The sequence below is a fragment of the Macaca mulatta genome, chromosome 14 (genome assembly GCF_049350105.2).
Source record: "Macaca mulatta isolate MMU2019108-1 chromosome 14, T2T-MMU8v2.0, whole genome shotgun sequence".
NCBI lineage: Eukaryota > Metazoa > Chordata > Mammalia > Primates > Cercopithecidae > Macaca > Macaca mulatta.
In genome coordinates this window covers 2654238-2680916 of record NC_133419.1, presented here as the reverse complement: position 1 = coordinate 2680916, position 26679 = coordinate 2654238, and the positions used below count along the sequence as shown (strand labels likewise).

The window sequence follows — 26679 nt, the reverse complement described above, 5'->3', positions numbered from 1 at the left end:
TGTTTCTCCCTTCTGTATAATGGAGATTCTAAGTTCCTTTCTGCAAGACGAGATGCTGAGCCCTGCCTTTCTCTGCCTTAAGGGAGAGAGTGAAGATGACAGAGGATGGGAGTTGAGAAAGGTCAGGGAATCCTAAGCCAGCACCATGCAAGAGCCAGAGTCAGAGCTGGCTGTGGCCGAGCCTCTCTTCAGCACACATTGAACATGGCGTGAGTCATGGTGGTGAGCCTCCTGCAGACCACAGAGCTCTGTGAAGCTGAAGCGTGAGGCACCTCCAGGCATGCTGGGTGAGGTGTGGGCAGGTGAAGGGAGGCAGGGCAGGGGAAAACCAAGGCCTGGGAGTCCCTGGGCCACTGTGACCAGGTGGGTGTAGGTATGTGTGTTAGCAGCCTCTGCAGACGCAAACAGGCCTGTTGTGGGCAAGGAACTATTATGTGCCTGAGTGTGTGCACGTCTGCAGGAGCAGGGCTGGGTGGGGCCTATGAGCAGAGAGCTCTCCACACCTTCAGCCACAGCCTTACCTGGTATAAGGCATAGCCTGAGGAGGCTCAGTGATGCCCGCGGACCATGAGGACCCACGGCCCAGGGACATCCTAGCCCACAGAGACTTATCCTGGAGCCACTGAGATCCCCGCTAGGATATGGTTAGGGCTCATGGGGGCCTTTGTCCAGTGGTCATCCAGGGTTGGGCTGGAAAGATCATCCTGACGTCAGGAGCCTGAGATGAGCCGAGATAATGCAGACCTGTCCAGACTGACTGACGGTGGACAGGGAGTTCAAGGGCGCAGAGGCTCTGGCTCCTTGGGTCAGACACAGGGGTGGCTGGCCAGGGACTTATCGGCCATCAAGGCAGGCGGGGCGGGGGTCACCTGCCATGTCAGCAGCCCCTGAGGCCAGCGGGGGTGGGGTGAGGTGCAAGCAAGCAGACAGGCTGGCATGGAGGAAGGGAAGCATCCTGAGAGGTAGGCGGGGGGAGCCCCTGGAGCCACACACAGCTCCTCACTGCCATGGGCTACTGCTCCTCTCACCCTAGCCCCACCCCTCCATGCTGCCCCCAGCAATAAGGGCCAGCTGGTAAGGTCCGAGGGAGCCCCTGCGGCTTCGTGCAGGAGCCTCTGTGCCCTGTGAGGATCCTGCTGCTGCCAGGTTTCTGCAAGGCTCCCAGGGCCAGGGAGCAGGGGAGAAGCAGACAGTGGGGTGGGGGTTTCCCAGTCTGCTTCAGGAAGCCTTCTGGGCCATTCTCAGGGTTCTGGCCTGTGTCCTAAGACAGGAAAGGGGACCCACTCCCCCTCGCCTGGAAAGGAGTGCAGGGCTCACTGTGCTCCTCCCCAGGGACCAGCTTTTTCGCCTGTGGCTCAGCAACAGGGCCTGCTGGGGCTGGCGCAGATGATCTCTCTCTCTCTGGCCCTCTCCCTCTCTCTCTTTTTGTATTTGTTAATTGTTTATTTACCAAGAGAAACGATTTCTTGGCCCACATATTCATGTTTCACAGTTCAGGACCACAGGTCACTGACAAGCTTCTCGGTAATTCAACCCAAAGAAATTCTTTATATTCCAAAATCACTTTGCACTCTGAAAGATACCAGCCTTCCTCATCACCTCAAAATCTTTTATGGCATCATCATATCTGTAGAAATCATGTGCCTTTTTTCTTGGTTCAGCCACATCAAACTTATAGAGAGCTGCAACTCCCAGGTATTCAACGAATGCTCCAACAACATGAAATTGCAGACGCTTGGCCAGGAGGCTATGCATCTGAGGTTTCATCACAAGACTGGAAGCCATGGTACTTATTATCACGATAGGATATCCTTGATATCAACCTCAATGCCAGTGTCTTTCCTGGCTGATGGAGAAATGGACGGCTGGACGATCTCTTGGACCTGAGCTGGAAGCTGCCCACTCCACCCCTGGAGCTAGGCCTGCCCAGGAGCCATGAGGGTCTGCGTGTTCTGCTGGGTTCCCCCAGAGCTTGGAAGCAGCCCCCAGGGTGCCCACGTGGCACAGTTCTGCAAGCCTTGGTGGGCTCTGGTTCTGCCCTGCTGGGACCTGCTCTGCACCCTCAGGCCAGAAACCGGCCCCACCCTGGGAGGCTCCCTGTGACCCTCTGCTGTACTGCTGGGGTGACGTCAGCCGCTTCGGCTGTCACGACCATGTTCTCCAGTGAACTGACACACCCTAGCCCTTCCCATGGTCTCCTCTGCCCTCGGGGGACTGCCCTGCCCAGACCTGAGTCCCAAGGGGGTTCCTGCAGCCCCTTCCCTGCCTGGGAGAGCGCTGGTGCTGCCAGGAGGCCGGCCCCTCTCTTCCATTGCCCCCACGTGAGCTACCCGCTCCGGCAAGGCCCTCCCTGCCAGCACCAGAGAGAGGAGACGGTCCCAGAATGGAGACACCCTGTCCACAGGGGCTGTCAGATCTCCCCTAGAACATGCCAGGCAGATCTCCGGGCACTGGCCAGCAGTGGCATTTACCATGACTTTTATTTTGACTGCAAGAGGTCCCAGGCCCTGCTAGGAGCTTTGACACAACTTAGTTCAGTTGAGTCATGAACCACCCCCTTCCCTGGGGGGATGCAGGCAGGAGGGCCAGCTGAGAAACAGCACTGTGGGAGGGCTGTGCATGCAAAACCCCCCTGGAGATGGTGGCCCGGTGGCCAGAACGAGGGCCCGCACACTACTCTCGGTAAGGGCCTGGCCGAGGGCTGCTCTTGGGGCTCGGGGTGACGACGGGCCTGGCGGGTGCTGGCCCAGGGTTGCCGTGGGTGAGGCCTGGGTGAGGCACGTGCATATGATCTTATGCCAAACCCTTAGGCTCTCGTTCCCCTCACAGCTGGGGAAGAAGTTGCCCAGGGCTGCCTGGGCTGGGGTCTGCACCCAGACCGCCATGTGAAGTCTGGAGGCTGCAGTGGCTCCAGCGACCAGATGGGTGGGGGCTCCACCAAGGAGACTGTGGGAGGGCCTGTGTCAATCCTGGGTCCTGGCATGGAAGGTGTGGCCTGGTGTGAAAGGCATGGCTGCAGGGGGACCAGATTTGAGTGCCACTGTCAGTCCATCTGAATGGGCCCTGCATTTTTTTGGCTCATCTCAGGCTCCTGAAGTCAAGATGATCTTTCCAGTCTGACCCAATGACCACTTGACAAAGGCCCCCATGAGCCCTGACCAGACCCTAACAGGGAGCTCAGTGGCTCCAGGATAAGCCTTGGTGGGCTGGGATGCCACCGGCTGTGGGTCCTGGTGGTCGGCAGACATTGCTGAGCCTTCCTGGGCTGTGCCTTATACCTGGTGAGGCTGTGGCTGAGATGTCAGGAGCCCCCTGCTCAGGAGCCCCACCCCACCCTCCTTCTGCTGACACACACTCATTCAAGCACGTCACACGCCTTCTGCTCCAAGGGACTTGGGCAAGTCACCCCCCAGCCTTCCCTGCTTTGTGATCTATGCCTTCTGGATCACCCACCACAGAGGATACGGGGTTCCCACACCTACACATGTATTTCCAAGTCAGGACTCAGTTCCCTCCACCACCGTCTCCATCTGAGGAATGTCCCCAAGGCAGGAGGAGGGGAGACATACCTGCCATCAATGGCACTCTCTGCAGGGCATGGACTCTGGGGGCTCTAAGGGGCTTCTGTAGGAGGCCTGGCCCTGGAGAAGTTAGGGCAGCTTATGGAAGCTGTGGAGCTCCAGCCTCACCTGGCCAAAGGGACCGCACCTCTCACAGAGCAGGGCTCAGCCTCCCTCCATCCTCCCAACTCACAGAGGGTGGAGGAGCAGGGAAAGAGAGCACTGAGCCAGTAGAGGACAGGGCTGGGGGGTCTGGGGAACCTGCCTTCCCAGTTTGGTGTCTCAGGCCAGGCTCCACACCATCTCTGAGTCATTCTGATGTCACCCTCACATCTCTCACTAATGCTTCCTTGCACGACCCACCCCACGGGAGGACTGAGTGAGCCACACGGCTGCTGCCTTCTATTTGGTGAAGAAGACACTGCATGTGACTCTGGTTCCAGGCCGGGCCTCCAAGGATACGCCCTCTGAGGGGCCTGCTGTCTGGGGTTCGGTGGGGTAGGCACTGTCAGGTCTCAGATAGGCCTGCCTGTGTGGCTTGGGGGCAGAGGCCTTGACAGCCTCCACTATGGGCAGGAGAGAACCCAGTAGAGGTGTGGGCAGCTGCAGCAAGCTGCGAGGGGTAGGCTGAGGGCAGGAAGGCTCAGCACAGGGCTTACCTGGAATTTCTTCTTGGCCACAAAGTACTGCATGCGTCGAATGACTTTAATGGTGGCCCGATGGTGTTCCCGCAGCCTGCAGTGGAGAGAGGAGAGGAGATTGTGGGTGGCCACCCTGTGCTGGTCATCCCCTCACTGCCCCTGCACTGCCTGAGGAGCACACAGACTGGATCCTTCCAGAAATAAGGAGAGTGTTCAACTCCATGGGATGGAGATACTTAGGCCATGTCCTAGTGTGGGCTTGAGGGGAGGCTGGGGGCAAGAGGCTTTTCAAGGTGAAATGTTTCACCTCACCTGTGAGTGGGAAGGGGACCCTTGCCTTGAGTGTCATTCAGAAGGGGATCAAGTAGGAGTCAGGGCCCTGGGTTGGCAATGGCTGTGCTGCTAACACATGGCAGCCATGCTAATTTCTTTCTATGTTTGGGCCTTCAGGCTCCTTGTCAGTAAAATGAGGTAAGAGGGTACATGCTGGCGATGTCCATAGCCCCTTTCAACTGCTGTGTCCTGTAGCCCCACAAACAGCAAGTGCTTGGGAAAGTAGGAACTACAGGACAAATTTACAAGGGAAAGTTGCCACCAGAGCCGCTTTGTTAAGGGGGCTGCATTGTTTTGCCTCCTAAAGTTTCTTCTAGAAATAAAGATCCTTTTAGAAACAGCATCACAAAAGGAAACAAAAGGGATGATGTGTATGTGCATAGAAAAAAGACCGGAAGAAAACACAGTGCCATGGAGGCTGCAGGAAATTCCCTCCTGGTAGTGAAGCTCACGTCTGCCTGACCCTCCTGATGTAAACACCAGGGACTGTGAGACTAAGTGATGCCAACAGCAAGGAACAGCTGTGCGAGGCTTTGGAGACCAAAAAAGATGTGGAGGGTGAGGATCCCACATAAAATGGAAATGAAATGAGCTGAGCCTGCACCCAAGCGTTTCCTCCGAAGAGCACCTGTCCATTTGTGGAGGGGAGCATTGACACCCAACAGAGCAGGGGCTCAGTGGGCTGGTGATAAAAATGTGGAGTCCAGGGCCACAGGACACCCAGGACATGAAGGAACAAGATTCTGGTCAACAGAGGACCAGAGTGCAGGGAGCCACCTTTCACACAACTTCCTCTGGAAACACTTGTGAATTCCTAAGCCACACGGGTGGGTGAGATTCACAGAAACTGAGAAAAGAGCAGTTGGTGAAGGGGTAAAAGCTAAGCAGAGTACTCAGTAGACTCATGGCACTGTGGAGAGAAGCTTTGGGGTTTAGAAGCTATCTAAGGCAGCCCTAGAAACTAAGTAATGCCAACTTAGCATCACATTGACCCCACTTCTCCCAATCCCTTACTGGAGTAAGGTGCTTTGTGCATGGTAGAAGAAAATAAAATTATCTGTAGGGAGATAATATCCTTGAGCTTCTACAATTTTATACACAAAAGACTAACAGGCAAGGGAAAAGACAGACCATACAGATCTAAAGGTGTGGTACTTTCTTTTTTTTTTTTTTTGAGATGGAGTCTCGCTGTGTCTCCCAGGCTGGAGTGCAGTGGCGTGATCTCGGCTCACTGCAAGCTCCGCCTCCTGGGTTCACGCCATTCTCCCGCCTCAGCCTCCCAAGTAGCTGGGACTACAGGCGCCCGCCACCACGCCCAGCTAGTTTTTTTTTTTTTTTTGTATTTTTAGTAGAGACGGGGTTTCACCATGTTAGCCAGGATAGTCTCGATCTCCTGACCTCGTGATCCACCCGCCTCGGCCTCCCAAAGTGCTGGGATTACAGGCTTGAGCCACCGCGCCCGGCCTGGTGTGGTACTTTCAACAGCCTTAAATACTTGTAGCTCCTTCCATTAAGAGATGGAGTGTTTTCCTATTACTTGAATTTGGGGTGACCTTGTGACTTCATTGATGAAAGAGTGCTGGGGAACTTACACAGTATATAATTCATGTGCTTTTGGAATGTGGCCCTACAAACAAGCTTGCTGGTTAGAGAGGCCACATGGAGAACAGAGATGCCCCAGCTAACAGCCAGCACCAACAGAACAATCTCCTAGCTGAGCCAAGTCCAACCTCCTAGCTGAGCAAAGAAAAACAAAAAATACATACACACACACACACACACACACACACACACACACACACACACACAGACGGAGTCTCGCTCTATTGCCAGGCTGGAGTACAGTGGCGCAACCTTGGCTCACTGCAGCCTCCGCCTCCCAGGTTCAAGCGATTTTCCTGCCTCAGCCTCCTGAGTAGCAGGTGCGCACCACCATGCATGCCCAGCTAATTTTTGTATTTTTAGTAGAGACAGGGTTTCACCATGTTGGCCAGGATGGTCTTGATCTCTTGACCTCATGATCTGTCCGCCTTGGCCTCCCAAAATGCTGGGATTACAGGCATGAGTCACCGTGCCTAGCCCAAAGAAAATATTTTAAGCCACTAAATTTAGGTCTAGTTTGCTATGCACAACAATAGGTAACTGATACAGAAATAAGGACTAAGAAATAGGTAATGTCATATCAGTATCCTAGAACATATGGCATTAATTTTGGGACAGGGAATTGGACAGAGGCTGGAAGAAGGGGCAGATCACAAGATGTCAGACTTCGAGCATGATGCCATTTGTAATTGGGTGAGAATTTTAGGTATCGTGGGGAGGGGGGTGAGGGAATTTTGCATTGGGGAGAATGTGAAAAGTTATGGCCAGAGGGCAGACTGTGATGAATTAAAGATGGCCACAATCCATTGTAGTTCCTCCCATTGCAGGCTAGAGTCTATCTCCACCATGGTGGAAATGATCATGTCTTCTGAAGCTCAACCTCAAGGACCTTGTGGTATCTACTCTTACCCTCTTAGAATTCTGTTGGCTCATGGACAAGTCTGAGCTAGCCTGCTGGAAGAGCCACGTGAAGGAGAGCTGAGAGACCCTGGCTGACAGCCCAGTGACTCCAGACACGTGAGGACAACGGAGACCACTCAGTCACCACCACATCACTATGCAAGTGCTGCCATGTTGTCAAGTCCAAGTGAGACTACCCAACTGGGATGCCCAGATTGCTGACCCATAGATTTGTGAGCTAACAGATGATTGTGCTTTGCCTCAGAATATTTAGATGAAGACTTTAAAATAACCATGATAAATAGGTTCAAGAAAACAGATGAAAAGATAGAAAACTTTACCAGAGAAATACAATTTATAGATATATAAAAAGGAAGTTCCAGAAAAGTAAGGACCATACTGGAAATGAAGAATGCAATAGGTGAGTTTGGATAGCAGGGATGACAGAGTAGAAAAGAATAGCTGTGAACCCAAAGAAAATAGCCAACTTGGAGCATGAAACGAAAATAGACTTAAAAGAAGAGATGAAACAAATGAAAAAGAAACATAAGATGGTAGATTGCATGCACTATAAGTGGATTAATAGTCCAATTAAAAGATCAAGATTGTCATGATTAAAAGCAACTATATAAATCTACTTTAAAATATAAAGATACAAAAACATGTTGGGAAAGGACAGAAAAAGATAGGTCATGGTGTAGCCAAATGAAAACTGGTAAAGGAAAACCAATAGTAGACTTTAAGTATTACTAAAGAAGAATATGTCATAATTATAAAAGTGTCAATTCAGCAGGATGAGATCAATTCTAAATTTGTGTGCACCTAAAACCGTAACCCTAAAATATATAAAGCTAACTGGCAGAACTAAAATGTAAAAGAGAAAATGGTGGGAGATTTGAACACACCTCGTCAGTAACCAATATAAAAGCAGTCAAAACTTTGTCAAATCAGAGACAAATTTGAACAGCCTAATTAGCAACTTGACATATACAGAACACTGCCCCTACAACTGGAGACTACATAAGCTTCCGTAGTGCACACAGAACATGTACCAAAAGAGACCATATGCAAGACTTCAGAAGCAAGTTCCAACAAATTTCAAAGAAAGCAAATCATGTTTATTATGCTCTCTGACTACAGTACAATTAAATTAGAATTCCATAAAAAGAGATAACTAGGGAATCTCCATATATTTTGGAAATTAAACAATCTAAATAACCCAGGGGTCAAAGAAAAACATATAATGAGAATCAAACAACAGTTTAAATTAAATAGTAATAAAAATGTAACGTATTAAAATTCATAGCTAAATAGGTACTGAAAGTACAGTGAAATAAGCACAGAGAGTGAACCTTGTGGCTTTAAATGCACATCTCAGAGCAGAGGAAAGGCTGGAATCCATCGCAAGCAGTTAAAAAAATGGCAAATTACACCCAAAGATAGTAGGAGGAAAGAGATAAAGTTAAGAGCACAGTCAAAGAGATAAAAAATGAACATTATTTAAGGAAAATCAACAAAGCCAAAATTTGGTTCTCAGAAGAGGCTAATAAAACAGACACACTTTTGGGAAGATGGATCAGGTGGGGGAGGGGACACAAATGACGACCGTCAGGAGTTAAAGATGGAACATCACTATAGGCCTAGAGGTGCTGAAACATTTATTCAGAGGACGTTACAAACAAAAATACTTTTGATGATTTAGATAAAATATGCAAATTCTTTAAAAACACAATATGTAAAAGTAGACACAAAAACAAAAATAACACAAATTGCCCAATAATTATTAAATAAGTTAAATTTGGAATTTTAATGATCTTCTGGCAAAGAAAACTCTATACCTAGATGACATCACCAGTAAATTCTTCCAAAATTAAGGAAGAAATAATGTCAATTTTATACAAGTATTTTCATAAAGCAGCATAACCTTGGTATCAAAATCTGACAAGAATATTTCAAGAAAGAAAAAAAAATCACAGGTTAATCTCTCTCGTGAACATAAGTGCAAATACCCCAACCACCACCAGCGAGCTGCATGTAGTGCTGTGCCCACACACATGCTCAAATGCGGTTTAATCCACTTGTGCATGCTCAGTTTACCCTCTAAGGACCAAGCAATGTAACTCTTCACATCAACAGAATAAGTAAGAAAAAACAGAATCAACACAGCAGATTGTAGAAAAGCATTTGATAAAACCCAAGACCTGTTCATAATTAAAAACACAACTCTTAGCAAACTAGGAATAGAAACTCCATTACCTAAAAAAAAAAAAAAAAAAAACCAAAAACTAAAACAAAAACAACCCAAACCCTAAGCAGACATCATACTTAATAGTGAAACACGATACACTTTCCTCCTGAGACAGGAAGCAGGGCAAGGATGTTATCGTTTCTAGTTCACATTGTCCAGAAAGTCCCAGCTGGTATGTTAAAAAGGTAGGAAAAGGGAGATAAAAGGTAAAAGAATTGGACAGGAAAAAATAAAACACTCATTATTTGCAAATGACATAACCATACACGTAAAAAAAATCTCTAAGAATCCGCAGATAAGCTGCTGGAATCAATACACGAATTTAGCAAGAACACTGGTTTTAAGGATGATATATAATAATTATATTTCTAGGCCTGGCAGAGTGGCTCACATCTATAATCCCAGTGCTTTGGGAGGGTGGGGTGGGAGGATCACCTAAGCCCAGGAGTTTGAGATCAGCCTGGGCAACATAGTGAGACCGCATCTGTAGAAAAAATAAATTTAAAAAATTTAGCCAGGCTTGGTGGTGTGTACCTGTGGTTCTAGCTACTCAGGGGGCTGAGATGGGCAGACTGCTTGAGCCCAGGAGTTCAAGGCTGCTGTAAGTTATGGGCCTGGAATGCAGAGACCCTGTCTCTGAAATATGTTTATTTCTATATGCTAGTAACAATTAGAAAATAAAAAGATATCAATTACAATAGCATCAATAACCATAAACTTGACCGTAAGCTTAAGAACAAATCTTTAAAAAAATGGTTTCTTCTTTACTGTTTTCCTTTCACAATCTTTCTTTCTTTTTTTCTTTTCTAAGATGGGGTCTTGTTATTTTGCCCAGGCTGGTTTCAAACTCCTGGGCTCAAATGATCCTCTCGCCTCAGCCTCCCAAGTAGTTGGTATTACAGGTGTGAGCCATCGTACCCAGCTCTAAAATAAATCTGTTTAAAGATGTGTGAGACTACTACACCGAAAAGCACTGAGCATTAGAGAGAGAGATAAAGAAGACCTAACTTGACTTGGGGATACAGTGTGTTCACGTATAAGAAGACTCAATATTTATAAGATGTTAATTTTCTGCAAATTGAGGTGTGGATTAAATATGATTCCAATCAATATCACAGTGCTTTCTGTTATTTATTTATTTATTTCTTAGAAATCGACGAGGTGATTCTAACATATTCCTAACAATGTGAAGGGCCAAGAATAGCCAAGATGATCTTGAAGAACAACAAAGTCAGAGGTCTGACACTCCCAGGGTTTCATAAGGCCACAGGGCTTGATTAAGAGCATTGGGCAGACAGATGAACAGTGGGGGTCTGACAGAATAGGGTAGTGGTTCCCCAACTTTTTTGGCACCAGGGACCAGTTTCATGAAAGACAATTTTTCCATGGACAGGGATGGGGTGAGGAGAGATGGTTTCAGGACGAAACTGTTCCAGTTCAGATCAGCAGTTATTAGATTCTCATAAGGAGCACACAGCCTAGATCCTCACATGTGCAGTTCACAATAGGGTTCGTGCTCTTGTGAGAATCTAATGCCACCACTGATCTGACAGGAGGCGGAGCTCAGGTGATCATGCTCACTTGCCAACCGCTCACCTCCTGCTGCATGGCCTTGTTCCTAACAGTCTATGGATGGGTACTGGCCTGTGGCCTGGGGACCCCTGGAATAGGACATCAGACACACAAACACTCCTGTGACCACTGGTTCACAGAAAAGACGCCTTTGCCATTGAGCTGGCGGAAGGATATTCTTCTCAATAAATGGTGTTGGAACAATTTGGATACACATGTGAAAATATATAAACCATGATCCTTACCACACACCAGTCACAAAGTTAACCCAGGTAGTCACAGGTCTAACTGTGAGGCAATCGGGCCTGTCGAAGAACGTGGGAGAATATTTTCACCACCTGGGATGGGCAAAGCTGTCTTTAATGGAACATAAACAGTATGAACTGTCACAGAAAACTATTTGACAAATTGGAGGCCCCAGGATCTCTGAGATGGTCTCATGAAGGCCCCCTTCCCAGGCCTGACACGCGAGAGGAGCTGTTACACAGGCCTCACGTCCTGGCCTCTTTCCATCACCCCAAACTGCCTGGGAGCAGACAGGGGACGGGGAGCCATAGGTACCTGACTGTGAAGAGTCCCCCACTGGCTGTGACTTGGGGACTTGGGAGCCTGTGGCCATGACTGCCAAGGTCTGGATGCGGCCCCACATCCAGTGAGAACACTCGGGGCTTCTCAGATCCTGTTCTTCACAGAGGGCCATGCCCAGTGGCGGCTTCACAGGCCGCTAGAAGCTGCTGCGGGCCTCCCCTCCTGCCAACTTCCTAGAACACAGTCGGAGCCTTCACAGGCAAACAATCCGGCCAGGACTGCAAGCAGGCCTAGGGCTGACGGTGCCAGGCCAGGCCCCTAGCTCTGCCCAGGCCACGGTGTGGGTCAGCCACTGCTCTGGTGACAGCGCTGGCTACCTGGCTTTCCTGCTGAACACAGTCGACCCTGTGGTCTCAGAGAGAAGGGCCTGGCTGGCTCCTTTGCAGGGGGTGGTCTCTCTCTCTCTGTACTGGGTGAGGCCTGGGATGGGGTCAAGTGGCCTTTCCTGGTAGTGATACGGAAGAGGGGCAGGGAAGTGCTGGGAGGAGAAGGGCGGGTCCCTGGCTAGGGCTCCGCCGTTGGGCCTGCATGCACGGACCCAGGTAAGAACAGACATTTCTGCTTTTCTGCCCAAATGTTGCATTTCCCAAGAACACCCTGGCCTGCCATGCCCCGATTCTGTGTCTATAAAAATCCTGAATCCCTAGTGGGCAGACACACAAGTGGCTGGACATCAAGAGGAACACATCGGCAGAAGAAGACATAAGTGGCCGGACATTGAGGGTAGGTAGAGAGGAACACACCAACGTAAGAGGGCACCGACAGGCACCGACAGACCGGCAGGCCATTGACCGGAGGAACAATGCAGGGTTGGGCTGGGGTGGATGCAGGAGAGCCCAGGCTGCTGAGTGCCTGACGCCAGGGGAAGCCACCCTCCCACTCCATCTCCCTTCTGGCTTCCCCATCTGCTGAGAGCTACTTCTACTCAATAAAACCTCGCACTCATTCTCCAAGCTCACGTGTGATCTGATTCTTCCAGTACACCAAGACAGGAACCCCGGGATACAGAAAGACCTCTGTCCTTGCGGAAGGCAGGGGGTCTAACTGAGCTGACTAACGCAAGCTGTCTATGGACGGCTAAACCAAAGAGCACCCTGTAACACACGCCCATGGGGCTTCAGCTGTAAACACTCGCCCCTAGATGCTGCCGTTGTGGGGTTGGAGCCCCACAACCTGCCCGACTGTATGCTCCCCTGCAGTTTTGAGTAGCAGGGCACTGAGGAAGTGAGCCACACCCCTGTTACACGTCCTGCGAGGGGGACAAGGAAACCGTTCCCATCTCAGTAGCTCTGACGCAGGAGCGAGCTGGTAAGAGACAAGGGGCAGGACGGAGGCTTTGGGCTCACTGGGCCCTGAAGGAAGTGACCCCTGGACCCTGGTTGCAGGAAGGGACCAAGGGCCCGGGGCTGGCGCCCTCCTGCCTGGGCTGGGCCACCCTCCAGGCCCGTGGCTTCCTCACCTACTGAAGGGAGGATGGACCCTCTCCCTGCCCGCACCACCTGGCCTGGGAGAGGAGGAAGGGACGTGCTGCCCAGCGGGGTCTTGGCCATGGGTCAGCTGCTGAGAAAAAACCCACTTCATTCATCTCCTCACTTGTTCATGCACCCACTGACCTGTATCTCACCTGTTCATTCATTAATGAACAAGTTATTGTTAATAATTTGTGGATTAATGACAGGAGCTCCCCACCCCCCATCCGCTGGTTCATTTGTTAATGTGCTGCCTAAATTACCCATTAGCTCCTCCACGCCTGCCTGCCTGCCTGCCCCGTCCACGTACATGAAGTGCCGCTGGGCACACAGCCCAGGCTGAGTGGTCTCGGGGGCTGAGCCCACTGAAGGACCCGTTGTTTCTGGATAGGTCAAATTCAAAGCCGGCAGCCCCCAGTACTGCCCAGGCTGGGCTGGCTGGGGTGGGGGCTGCTGGGCTGCCCAAGGGGCCGGCACCACATTCAACACACGTCACTGGGGGCCATCGAGGGACACTGTGGGAAAGCAGAGACAGGAAGTTTCCCGGACTGAGCTGCCCAAGGCAGGCCGACCTTCCCACCTGTAGAACAGATTCCCAGCAGCTCAGGGACCTGGCCTCCATCCAGGCAGATCCTGAGGCCTAGGGTAGGGGCTGGCATGTGGGAGAGCTGGAGGTGACTCCAGGGGGTCCTGGGACTTGGATCCGGTACAGTTCAGGGTGGGGCTGGGCCTGGGGGATGTCCAACGTGGGGGAGGGGCTGGCCTCACCTGTGTCCCTGAGCCTTTAGCCCCTCCCAGGACCTCTGTCCCCCTCTCCCCCAGCCAGAGAGTTAAGTCAGATGCAAGCCCCTTTTACCCACCCTGCCTGAACAAGTTCTTGGCCCCGTCTAGAGCATCCTGTAACTCTGGAATAAGGAAGAATTTATCAGCATTGCCTGGGAGTAGAGATGGAAAGAAAATAAGGAAATAAGAGCCCTCTCCCTTCCTTCCCACATGCTGGGGTGCTGCTCTTTGCAACTCCCTCCTGTGTGGTGACTTCCCACACCTGTGTGTCCTAGGAGACACGGCTGTCTTCAAGGGCCCGAGCTTGGGGGGTCCTCTAAGTTGCCACAGTGCCTTGGGGAAGGAACATTCCCCTGGCGACCCCTGCTCTCTGCACACACACAGGCTTGTGAGATGAAGAGAGGCAGATGGGTGGGGGTCTTGGCAGAGGAAACCCAGGCTGCTGGAGGACCCAGGAGACATGAAGAGGGAAAGTGAAATCACTCTATGTCACATGCCCCTAGCAGCCACCTCGCAGACATGGGGGCCTTGCAGGCCTTCCAGACTCTTCCTTGAGCACTTATGTCAGCAGACACAAGTACATTATGTGTGCAGTTTCCTGCACCTCCCAGTGTGTTGTTTTGCTTCTTTTTATTTTGCAACAATTATAGATTCCTAGGAAGTTGCAAAAAAAAAAAAAAAAAAAAAAAAGTAACAAGAGGTCCTGTATGCCCTCTACCTGAGTTCCCGACGGTCACACCTTGCATGGCCGGAGCACCAGATCAACGCCGGGAGGTCGACATTGGTACAGTATGCGTGGTTCTGCCTTGTGTTCACACATGCAGATTCATGTGATCGCCACAGCAACGAGGAATGGAAGTCCTCCCCACCAGAAAGATCCCCTCTGCTGCTCCTGTGCAGTCACTCCCACCCTCACCGTTCCTCACCCTCACCGTTCCTAACCCCAGGAGCCACCCTCTGATCTCCATCCCTACAGCCTGGACTTTGAGAATGTTATCTACATGAAATCACACAGCAAGCGACCTTTTGGGGGAGCCTTTTTCTCTTCAGCACAATTCCCGTAAGAACCGCTCAGGTTGTACCAATAGTGGGTTCCTTTCTACTGCTGGGTAGTGTTTCAAGGTATGGATGCACCACCGTTTGCCTGTTCCCCTGTTGAATGATACTTAGATGGTTCTCAGCTTTCAGCTAATTAGGAACAAAGCTTCTATAAACTTTCATTTTCAGGTTTGTGTATGAATATGAGTCTTCATTTCTTTGGGATAAATGCCCAGGAGGAGTTCAGTTGCCAGGATGTGTGGTAGTTGCATGCTGACTTTCATAAGAAACGACCATGTTATTTTCCCTGAGTGGCTGCACCATTTTACATTCCCAGAAGCAACAGATGGGCGATCCCGTTTCTCCACATCCTTGCCAACATTTGGTGTCATCATTACTTTTCATTTTAGCCATTCTGATAGGTGTGTAGTGACCGCTTACTGTGGTTTTAATCTTCATTTCCCTCTTGGCTAACGAAGTTGATCATCTTTTGGTGTGCTTCTTCCCTATCTATCTGTTTTCTTTGGTGGAATATCTCTTCATGTCTTTTGCCCATTTTCTAGTTGGACTGGCTGAGTATTTTACTGTTGAGGTTTTTTTTTTTTTTTTGAGACGGAGTCTCGCTCTGTCGCCCAGGCCGGAGTGCAGTGGTGCGATCTTGGCTCACTGCAAGCTCCGCCTCCCGGGTTCACGCCATTCTCCTGCCTCAGCCTCCCAAGTAGCTGGGACTACAGGCGCCCGCCGCCATGCCCAGATAATTTTTTTGTATTTTTAGTAGAGACGGGGTTTCACCGTGTTAGCCAGGATGATCTCAATCTCCTGACCTCGTGATCCGCCCGCCTCAGCCTCCCAAAGTGCTGGGATTACAGGCGTGAGCCACCGCACCCGGCTACTGTTGAGTTTTGAGAGTTATTTATATTCTAGATGCCAGTTGTCAGATATGTGGCTTGCACATATTTTCTCCAAGTCTATAGTTAGCATTTTTATCCCCTTCACTGGGGCTTTTACAAAACAAATGTTTTAAATTTTAATGGGGTCCATTTCCTCAATTTTCCTTAAACAGATCATGCTTTTAGTATCCAGTGTGAGAACTCTTTGCCTGTCCTAAATCCTAAAGACTTTCTCCTCCATGTTTTTCTAAAGGTTTCAGAGTTGTACAATTCATATTTAAGCCCAAGGTGAGTACTGAGTTAATTTTTATATACAGTGTGAGACTTAGGTCAGGGTTTTCATCTATTTATTTGGCCTATGAATGACCAACTGCTCCTGTACTGTGTGTTAAAGGAGGAGACTTCCTCCACTGAATTTTGCATCTTTGTCTTAAAATCAGTCAGGCATATTTGTGTGTGTCTATTTCTGGATTCCTTGTTCTGGTCTATTGAGCTACATGTGTATTCCTCCACCAACATCAAACCATGTTGATTCCTTACTCTATAGTAGGCCTTACAATTGGCAGAATGATTTCTCCCAATTAATTCTTTTTCAAAATTGTTTTAATCTACAGCATGTGCCTTTCCATGTAGATTTTAGAACACGTTTGTCCATGTCCATAAGAAACCTTGCTAGGATTCTTGTTAGGAATTATGCTATATTTATAGGTAATTCTAAGGGGAATTGAAATGTTTACTATTTTGACTTTTCCAATTCATGAACATGGAATGTCTCTCCATTTATTTAGGTCTTGATTTCTTTCATCGGTATATTGTAATTTTTAGTATATATGTCTTTACATGTTTTGTTAAATTTATACCTAAGTATTTTAATTTCTTTAGCACAATTGTAAATGGTATTATGTTTCTAATTTTGGTTTTCACAGGTTAATTGTTAGGATATAGAAATGCAAGTGATTTTTGTGTGCTGAACTCCTAAGTTCCAGATGTTTTTATTGTAGATTCCTTGGGATTTTCTACATAGACAATTCTATCACCGCAAATAGGAACAGTTTTAGATCCTCCTTTCTAATCTACATGTCCCATTTCTTTTTCTTGTAGCTTGAACTTCCAGTACTATGTTGAATAGAAGTGGTGAGAACAGACAACCTTGCCTTCTTTTTGATTTTAGGGGGACAGTATTCTGTTTTTTGCCATTAAGTGTGATGTTGTGATGTTAGCTGTGGGCTTTTTTTTTTTTTAAGATGCTCTTTATCAAGTTGGGAAAGTTCTATAACAGATCACATTAATTAAGTTTTGAATGTTGAACTAGACTTGCATTACCTAGAATAAATCTCTCCTGGTTGTGGTATATAATATTGTTATACAATGTCACATAATTAGTTTTTAAAAACAATGTAGAAAGCTCCCAAGAACTCACTATTCAAAATAAATGCTAGACGGCCAGGTGTGGTGGCTCACACCTGTAATTCCAGCACTTTGGAAGGCCAAGGTGGGCAGATTGCTTTGAGCTCAGGAGTTTGAGACAGCCTGGGCAACCTGGCAAAACCATGTCTCTACAAAAACAAACAAACAAACAAACAAAACACAAAATAAATGCTGGACCCTGATAGCCCCACCCCAACTGTATCCTTGTCTCCCCATTCTGGGTAACCATCAACCTGAATCCTGTGTTCCTCTCTCCTTTGCTTTCTTTTTCATATAATGTTATTGTATCTATATGTGTCCCAAAAGTCATTTTTTTAAATTTTAGTAATTTAAACTTGATAAGAATGCAGTGGGCTTTTCCTTGGTATTATATTGCCAAGCCTTCCTACATGGTTGTCTATCACTCTGGCTTGTTTGTTTTAATTGGTGTAAAATTCTGTTTTGTATGGGCATTCCATGTTTACTCACTCTCCCTCCTGCTGGGGGGCAAGTGGCTGGTTGCACGCGGAGCTTGTGAATAGCGTTGCAACACACACTCCTGTTCGCTCTCACTCGTCCACACACCAGAGTTCCCTTTTGGTGTATGCCGAGACATGGGACTGCTGGGTCAACATATGTGAATTCACCACTTTGGAGGTGATGCCACCCTTTTAAAGTGGTAGTCCCACTGTACACTACCATCAGCAGTGTAGGAGAGACCCAGGGCCCTACGTCCCTGTCACCACTCCCAGTGGCCAGACTTTGTGGTTTATGCCAATGGAGTGATGTAAATGCTTTCTGTAAATGGTGCCTTCACATACTCACTGGCCACATGTGTTCCTCAACCATGAAAGGCAGAGGAAGTCTTTGTCTTTGGCCCATTTTTTCTGTCCGATAATTTGTATTTTTATTGATTCGTTATTTTAGTTTCTATTATTGATTGTATTGGTTACACACACACATATATAAATACATTACACATGCTATGTATTAGTTATATGTACACCAATTCTTTGTCAATTCATTGTATTGTGACTATCCATTTCTTTGGCAGGCAGAATAAGGGCTCCCCCAAAGATGTCCTAGAACCTATGAATATGTTATCTTCTATGGCAAAAGGAACTTTGTATATGTAATTAAGGTTATGAACACTGCGATGGGGAAATTATATCAAATTTTCTAGGTGGGTACAATTAACCACAAGTCTTTAAAAGCAGAGACCCTGGCCAGGCACAGTGGCGCATGCCTATAATCCCAGTGCTTTCGGAGGCCAAGGGTGAGGCGGGAGGCTCACTTAAGGCCAGGAGTCCAACACCAGTTTAGGCAACAGAGAGAGACTCCACCTCTACAAAAAATTAAACAAAATTAGCCAGGCGCAGTGGCATGTGTGTGTAGTCCCAGCTACTCAGGAAGTTGAGGTGGAAGAATCGTTTGAGCCAGGGAGTTCAAGGTTGCAGTGAACTATGATTGCGCCACTGCACTCCAACCTGGGTCACAGAGCAAAACCCTATAACAACAATAGCAACAACAACAATAACAACAACAACAACAATGGAGACCCTTTCCTGGCTGTGGTCAGAAAGAGCTGTGATTACGAAAAAAATGTCAGAGAGGAGCAACATGATGGCTCTGAAGATAGAGGAAGGGGCTAAAGGCCAAGGAATGCAGACAACCCCTAGAAGTTGAAAAAGGCAAGGGCACAGATCCTCCCCTAGAACCTCCAGCCCTAATGATGCCTTCCAGCCCCATCAGAACTGGGGTTGGACCTCTGACCGATAGAAGTGGAAGATAATAAATGTGTGTTATTCTGATGTGTGTTGGTGGTCACCTGTTAAAGCAGTCCCAGGAAACTAATGCAATCCCCAGTCTGCAACTTGTCACTTTCTTCAAGGTATCTTTGGATGATGAGGGATTCTTATTTTGTAGAATCAAAGTGAGCAATATTTTTCTTTCATAGTCAATGCTTTTGTGTCTTATAAAATAAATATTTCCCTATGCCAAGTTATAAAAGATACTAATAAACTTATATTATCCAGTAAGAGTTTTAAGGTTTGCTTTTGACATTTAATTCCTAGATCCACCTGGAGTTAGTTTTTATAGATTGCATGAAGTGGGGGCCCAACTCTATCTTTTTCCTTCTGGATGATGATTGGTTCCAGCAACTTGCAACACCTGCTTGGTCACATGCCAATGTCCCACACTTGTATGGATCTCTTCAGGGCTCTCTATCTTGTCCACTGGGCTAATTGTCTACCCTTGTGCCTACACTGCAACATCTTAGTTATTATAGCCTCTTCCACATCCTGGTATCTGGAAGGCACGGCCCTTCCTTGATCTTCTTGGCAAGGTCTTGGTTATTTTTATTCAGTTATTTATTCAGTCATAGAAATTTTAGACTCATGATGTTAAGTTCCCTGAAAAACCCACTGGAGGATGCCTGGGCTGCAGATGAGAGGCTAGGGTGGTGAGAAAGCCCAGCAGAGGCTCTTTCTGGCACCACTGCCTGTGCCCACTGCATGTAAACACACAGACATGGAATGGGCACACCCCTCCAGGGCCCTCCTCCAGATACATGGCATGGCCAGCCTGGCTCTGGCAGTCCACATCCTTGCCAACACTTGTTATTGTCTTTTTTGTTTTAGCCTAGTGAGTGTAAACCTCGCTGTGGTTTTGATCGGCATCTCCTTAATGACTGCTGAGGCTGAGCGTGTGTTCATGGGCATGGGTTCATGTGCTCATTTGCCATTTTTGTCTGTTCTTTGGAGAAATGTCTGTTCAAGTCCTTTGCCCGTTTTTTAATTGGGTCAATGCATTATTGAGTTATAAGACCTCTTTGTATATTCTGGATACACATCCCTTATCAGATATACAATTTGAAAAAAAAAAAAAAAAAGCCAGCCATAGATGTCTCAGTTCCTTGTGTTGTAATGGAGTGAGCCTCAGAGAGAGGGAAGCTGGGGAAGTTTCTCAAATGTGTGTGTGCCCAGCCAAAGGAATACACCAGTGGATGAAAGAAGAACTAGAGTAAGGCCCAGGGGCAGGATTTGCAGCAGTCACAAGCCATCCCCAGGGGGCCTGGTATGGCTTTGTACCTGGGATGCAAGGTACATTTTGAGGGTGATGAAAATGCTCTAAAGTTAGAGAGTAGTGATGTTGCATGACTCTGAATATACCAAAAGCCACTGAGGCGTATACTTCAAAAGGTGCAGCTGACTGTCCCAGATCATTCCCCAGGTGGCAGGTACTTTGCTGGGGAGAGAGGCAGGCTTCAGAGGGAGGGGACACAGAGCAGGTAGGGAGGCTTTGAGACATCCCCAGCTTTCCTGGCTCTGCCCAGGGCACATGCCTTTTCTGAGAGGGAGCCCTTTCTCAGGGGGCTCAGGGACCCAGGCAGGAACCCTCAGGAGACCAGCTGAGGCCGGCCTCTGTCCCTCCCTGGGCAGACATGGAGGCCTCTGAGCTCCCTATTCTGGCTCCAGCCTCACCCCTTCCAACCCATCCCCCTGAGTGGCAGCGGGAGGGGCTTTCCGAGGGACAGACTGAAGATCTCGTGACTCCCCTGCCTCAGATACTATATGGTTTCCTACTGCTCATATAATGACATCCACACTGGCAGGGTGGCCTGCCTGGCTCCCTGCAACCTGGTCCAAATGCAACAGAAACAGAGCTTGTGGCTGAGAGAGCTCTGCGTAAATGCACGTTCTCTCTTCCCCCTGGGCTGATGCGTCACACGTGACACTAAGCATGTGTGGCTCTTACGCCTTTGCGAGATTGTTTTCATATCAGCAACCTACAAAGGAGAACAACCCTGTGCTGGTCCTCAAGTCCAGACCAGCCAGAGCAGATCTTCCTGGTTGGCAGTGAAATTCTGCAAGGATCGTAGGGAGAGGTGGCTGAAACAGATTCAGCAAAGCAGCTCATTTTGACACAACCCAGAACCGAAAGAAAGGAACCAGTTTCCTCTGTTTCCCCGGGAGCAAGGTGCTGTAGTTTGAATGTGTGTGTCTTCCCAAAGTCCCTATGTCGAAACCTAACCCGCAGCCCCTGATGGCGTTAGGAGATGGGGCATTTGAGAGCTGATCGAGCCGCGAGGGCAGAGCCTTCAGGACGAGGATTCATGCCCTTGGAAAAGAGGCCTGAGGGAGCTTGTTTGCACCTTTTTTGCCTCTTCTGCCATATGAGGACACAGTTGGTGACATCCAAGAACCAGACAGACCCCTCACCAGACACCAGATCTGCTGGTGCCCTGACCCTGTGCTTCCCAGCCTCCAGAACAAGGAATTCTTAAGTGTGAATCACCAGGTCTAAGGTATTTGGTTATAGCAGCCTGAACAGATTAAGACATGAGGTATCCTGTCGGACCCCCCGAGATACCACCTGGCATAGACCAGCTGAACAAGCTGCTCAATGCAACTCAGTTTAGCTTAGTGAAGATCAGCTCCATGGAAGCCACTCAACTGGGTTCAGATCACCTGTGAAGCTAAAATCAACCCAGTCACCCCAACTCGGTAACACTCAGCACGGTTCAGCTCAAACACATGATGCAACTCAAGTCAACACTACATAAGTCTTGTGGTAGAAACAGGGATGACCAGGGTGAGTGCTGCCTAGGACGGCCCTCAGGGCGTGGGGAGGACAGGGCAATACAAGGTACCCCAGAGAGGTGCCAAAGTGGCAGTGGTGACCGAGAAAGTGCAGCTTTGCAGAAGAGCATCTTTGAGGAAACATCTTGCTGTGTGTGGGCATCCACGAGGGGCCCAGAGTAAGGTCAGCCAGGCTGTGGGGGGAATAGGGCAAAGCTGGCTGGACCTCACATTCTGCAAGTTCCATTTTGCTTTCACCCTGAGCCAGTGGGAGAGGCCCTCTGTGCAGGGCACAGGGTGGCTGAACACCTTGGCTATGGGGACCTGTCCCTGGGGTCCCCATCTGCCTGCCCTTGCAGGGGCACAGCACATCAGCAGCTGCTTTTATTTAAAAACCATGGTAACGCTCACTGAGGGCTTCCCTGGGACAGCCACTGCTCTCAGAACAGCCGCCTGTCAGATGAGGGTTGCCGCCCCATTTGAAAGAGGGAGAACACACCAGTGGCCTGTTTGCCAGGAAGATGCCCGCCAGAGTGAACTTGGATGCTCAGTTCGGAGCTGCGCTGTCCCTCCACTGCCCTCTGCACTGAGACGCAAGTCGCCGCATCAGGAGAAAGGGTTTCCTGGGGGTGGAACACGGGACGGACGCTCACTTTGGTCAGCTGCTCAGTCTTGCCTCCCCTTGCCTGTAGAGCCCCCATCCAGGACCCCACCTGCTCCTAAGCGCTGGCGTCCATTTCCTGCTGAGAGCATGGGGCTTTCTCCGCAACTGGGGGGTGGGAGATGAGGGTTTGGATGAGGGTGTGAGAGGACCCTAAACTGATTCCCATGCTAGGCCTCAGAGGGTTCCAGAAAGAAAGGTGTGGATGAGGATAAAGTTTTCATGGTGACCAGGGTGACCCTCTGCTCACACAGCCCAGAAAAACCAGTCACTACCTTGCAGCTCTAAGCTTTGGGGATGAGCAGCTCCCAAGAAATTGCTGTGGGGTGTGGGGGCTGTGGGTGACCCTAATTGGGCAGAGGGCCTGAAGGTCTGAGGCTGCCTGCACAGAGCCGCCAGGAAGGAGCTAGCGAAGAAGTGCATCTTTGTCCTGGCTTTTTCCCGGGAGGGGCTGGGTGGGTGCACAGACAGAGGTAAAGAGCCTCGAGGTTGGGGTGTAGGCAGGCGGCTGGGGAGGACCCCGTTTAAATCCTGGGGAGATTATGAGGACGTTTGTCGCAGGCTGTCAGCCCTCATTAAGTTAATGGAACTGGCGAGCTGGCTGGCTTCCAGCATGCCGGAGAAAGAAAACAAGAAAAGTGTTTTCAGTGAAAGAGCCAGGGGATCCCATTTCGCCCAGCAGCCCAGGAGATTATGAGCCATTGGTAATGGCCTGACTGAAATGACTTATTGGGAACTGGTTGATTAAAACAAGGGAGAGAAAACCCTAATGTCTCAGAAGAATGACACGGGCTTCTTACTGGTCTTCGTCTAGAAAAGTGATTTGTGAGCATTGCCTTCCAAAGCCTTGTGAATTGCAAAGCAACTAGTCCAGCCAGGGTCTCTGCAAATAGGGTTACCAGGCAGGAGAGGAAAAGAAGTGCGGTGAAACCAGTGGATTCCACACAGACACTGGGAGCCAGAGAACTTGGAGCTTGGGCCGGCAGGAGCCTGGACATTGTGCTGGGAAGGCTCCCCAAGGCTCCTTAGGAAGGCCCAGCAGTTCACCAAGCAGGGCAAAAGGCTCCCATGGATTTCCCCAGCTGGTTAGGCCAGGCCAGCCACAAGCCCAACAGCTATACCCCCATCTCCCATGTCCTCTGCCCTGGGCTGAGGGCTCTGTCATCCTGTTTCAGCCTCTGGCCCCATTCTTCCCTGGAATACATGTCATTCTTCAACTTCCCCAGAGATCTAGCCCCAGCTGCCCCTGGCGCTGACCTGGACTCTGGGCCCTCAGTGCCTCACTCAGGTGGGGTTGCACAGGTCTCTTCCCAGCTTCACCAGCAAGATGCCCCTGGGCCCAGGCTCTGCTTCCTGGCCTCTTGGCTGTTCCCACTCCATCCCTCTCACCCCATTTTCATTCATTTACACACATTTCTCAGGACACTGTGTAGAGCCCCTGTGCTTTTTTTTTTTTTTTTTTTTTTTTGAGACGGAATCTTACTCTGTTGCCCAGGCTGTAGTGCAGTGGTGTGATCTCAGCTCATGGGTTCAAGTGATTCTCCTGCCTCAGCCTCCTGAATAGCTGGGATTACAGGTGTCCACCACCATATCCAGTTGATTTTTGTATTTTTAGTGGAGATGGGGTTTCACCATGTTGGCCAGGCTGGTCTCCAACTCCTGACCTCAGGTGATCTACCAACTTCGGCCTCCCAAAGTGCTGAGATTACAGGTGTGAGCCACCATGCCCAGCCGAGCCTCTGTGCTTTTAAACATGTGTTAACTCCTCTATTATTCCTGTTGTACAAATAAGGGAACTGGGACCCAGAGAGGCTCAGCAGCGTGTCCAGGGTCACACAGTTGGCACCAGGCAGAGCCCTGGCCTTCGGATCCCCCATTCCCAATGCAGACTCAGTGACACTGAGCTGTTGCCATTCTCGTCTGTGCTTGCCCCCCAGCTGAGGCCTCCGACACCCCTCAATTTCTAGGTCTCCCAGTCTCAACCCCAAACCCCTCCCTGCAGAGCCCTGGCAGGCAGACAGGTTCTGGCACCACCCTGGAAAGCATGGCATCCTCCCATCCTCCCTGCTGGGGTGCTGGTGGAACAGCCCTCCATTTGGTAAAGGAGACAGACCTGAGGTCCCCGACATTTGGCCTGGCCTGAGCCTCCTTCCTCCTGTGGCCCCATGTGTGTCAACTGTAGGGCCACCAGGTTGCAGAGTTACTTTTTATGCCATCAGTGGCAACAGGGACTTGCTGGGCATGACCACCGCCCTCTTTCCTTGCTCCAGAGGCCTTGTCCCTACCGCCATTTTGAATAGCTCATGTCTAAGGCAGCACAGCCCCAGTTAGATTCAAGGACAGGGTGACAACTGCAAAGAGGGGAAGAGGACACTCAGGAGGTCTGGGGCTGCCCCTGCACACCCAGCTGCCAGACCAGAGGTGGGGATCTTGGCCCCCAGGGGCACCATTCACCTGGCCAGAGCACAGTCTCAGCTCACAGTGAGTTCAAGAAAGGACTAGCCTGCCCCTGTCACGTGACAGATGGTCTCGAGGCCCAAAGGGAGGGGCAGCAGCAGCTAGCTGGACCCTAAGCTCTGTGACCCAGCCAGGCCTGGTGTGGGGAGTGCCTGCTGTGGGCTCTGGGTGGCCTCTGAGCCCCCACATCACAGGCTGGCTGGGGCTTCTGCACCTGCAGTTTCATGCTGGGCCCTGGTTGCCAGGCTTGTCCCATCTGGGCCCCACACCTCCACGTGGACACCCAGCTGGGGCTTCGGGCTCTCCTGGAGGAAGAGTGGAGGCTGGTTTGGCATCAGATGCTGAGGGCCCTGCCTGGGGAGGTACCCAGGGGCATCTGATGGGGCCTCTCCGTGCCAGCACACCTTACCACATCTGCCCAATACACACAACCACCCTTACTGGGACAGGCGGGGCAGGCATGCCTCTAGGATTCACGTGGGAGCAGGCCCTGCATGGAACCAGGGTGGGCTGGGGGTGGGGGCATGCCAGCTTGACCAGTATTCCTGAGGGGAACTTGCTTCTCCCTCACTGAGGTCTGGGGACACGAGGAGACAGGGCTGACTGGAGAGCTGGGGGTCTGTGCAGGGGTCTTTCCCGGCCAGTTCTGGGTGTGCCAGGCCACTGAGGACAGTGCTGCACTGGCCACAAGCCCAGCCCTGGGAACCTGCCCTTTCCTAGGGTAGAGTGTGGGTGAGCCATGGTTTTCTGAAAATCAGACATTGTTTGCAGAGCCCTAGGCCTGAGTGGTCTTCTTGAAGTATTCTGCTGGTGGTGGAAGCAGCCGGTTCTGGTCTGTTTTCAAGACGCCTTGCTTCACGCCAGAGGGATTGTTTTGAAACAGAGACCTTATCACTCCTCATCTGCTAAAGCCCGGGGAAGCAGGCTCCTGGCTCCTGAGGCTGGGCTGCCTCACCTGCCTCTAGCCAGCCTCACCCTGCGTGCCTCTTCCCACCACCTCCTTCTGATCTCTGGAACCTGCCCCATGACCCCCACTCCCTGTGGGCATCCAGCCCTCCCTTTCCCGGCATTCTCCTGCCTTCCCGCCATCTTAGCCTGTGGCCTTTCTGCAGGAAGCCTGCCCTGACGTGTCCACCCCAAAGCCATCTTCCTTTCCTCTGGGCACCTGTGACAACAGTGAACTTATGGCCTTCAAGGAACAGCTTGTTTCTTGAGGGTCCTGCCTTTCTCATGGCCATATTCCAGTGTCTGGCACATGGTGGATGCCTAGTGAACAAGAATAGATCAGTGGGCACTGGGGCAGCTCCAGCCCAGGCCAGCAGGGACTGCGCACTGGCTACCCCAGGGCGCAAGGCTGCACCGCTGGGCAGAGGAGAAGGCTGGACAAGCCCCTCCTGGGGCCACCCCCAGGCCCCTGTCTTTCTCTCCCTCCCTAAAGGGAAGGAGAGGTTAATAAACCAATTACTTTGGGCAACGAAGCAAAATAAGTCCCATTAAAGTAATTAATGTCCTTTGCACAGTCCCCATTGGAGAAGACTAATAAATTGGGGCTTTGTCACCATCCGGTAATTTCTTTCTAAGGCGTTTCTTCATCCCCGTCCAACAGCACAGTTTAAGGCTCTGTTAATACTTTTAAGACGGGCTCAATGCCAGACTAATTAGATTTGCATTTCCACCATGGGCCAGGCTGGGCTCGGATGTGCCCAATGAGAGAGGCTCCAGGACCCCGCTGGGGCCCCAGGGACAGCACCCGTCTTTGAGAAGGGCCATGTGTGGATTCCCACGCCTGCCTGGGGCGGTGGCCCATTACCCAGGCTGCCTGCACAGCTTCCCTATCCCCGGGGAATGGGGGCCATGGCTTTGATCCAGGCAGAGGCCAGACCTCATTCCCAGGAGGTCCCTTCCTGGATCTGTCCCCACTGGGGCTCACAGGGGTCACCAGTGTGA

The 26679-nt window shown here is 50.1% G+C and overlaps 1 protein-coding gene across 5 annotated transcripts in view; it reads right to left on the bottom strand.

Annotated features, from left to right (window-relative positions):
• KCNQ1 (potassium voltage-gated channel subfamily Q member 1) overlaps positions 1-26679 on the bottom strand; it is a 402120-nt gene that overhangs the window by 75540 nt on the left and 299901 nt on the right. For all 5 annotated transcript variants that reach the window (XM_028833061.2, XM_028833062.2, XM_077961722.1 and 2 more), the window contains one exon: positions 4220-4295. In XM_028833061.2, coding sequence (XP_028688894.1) covers positions 4220-4295 — 76 coding nt within the window. The remainder of the gene's footprint in view (positions 1-4219; positions 4296-26679) is intronic.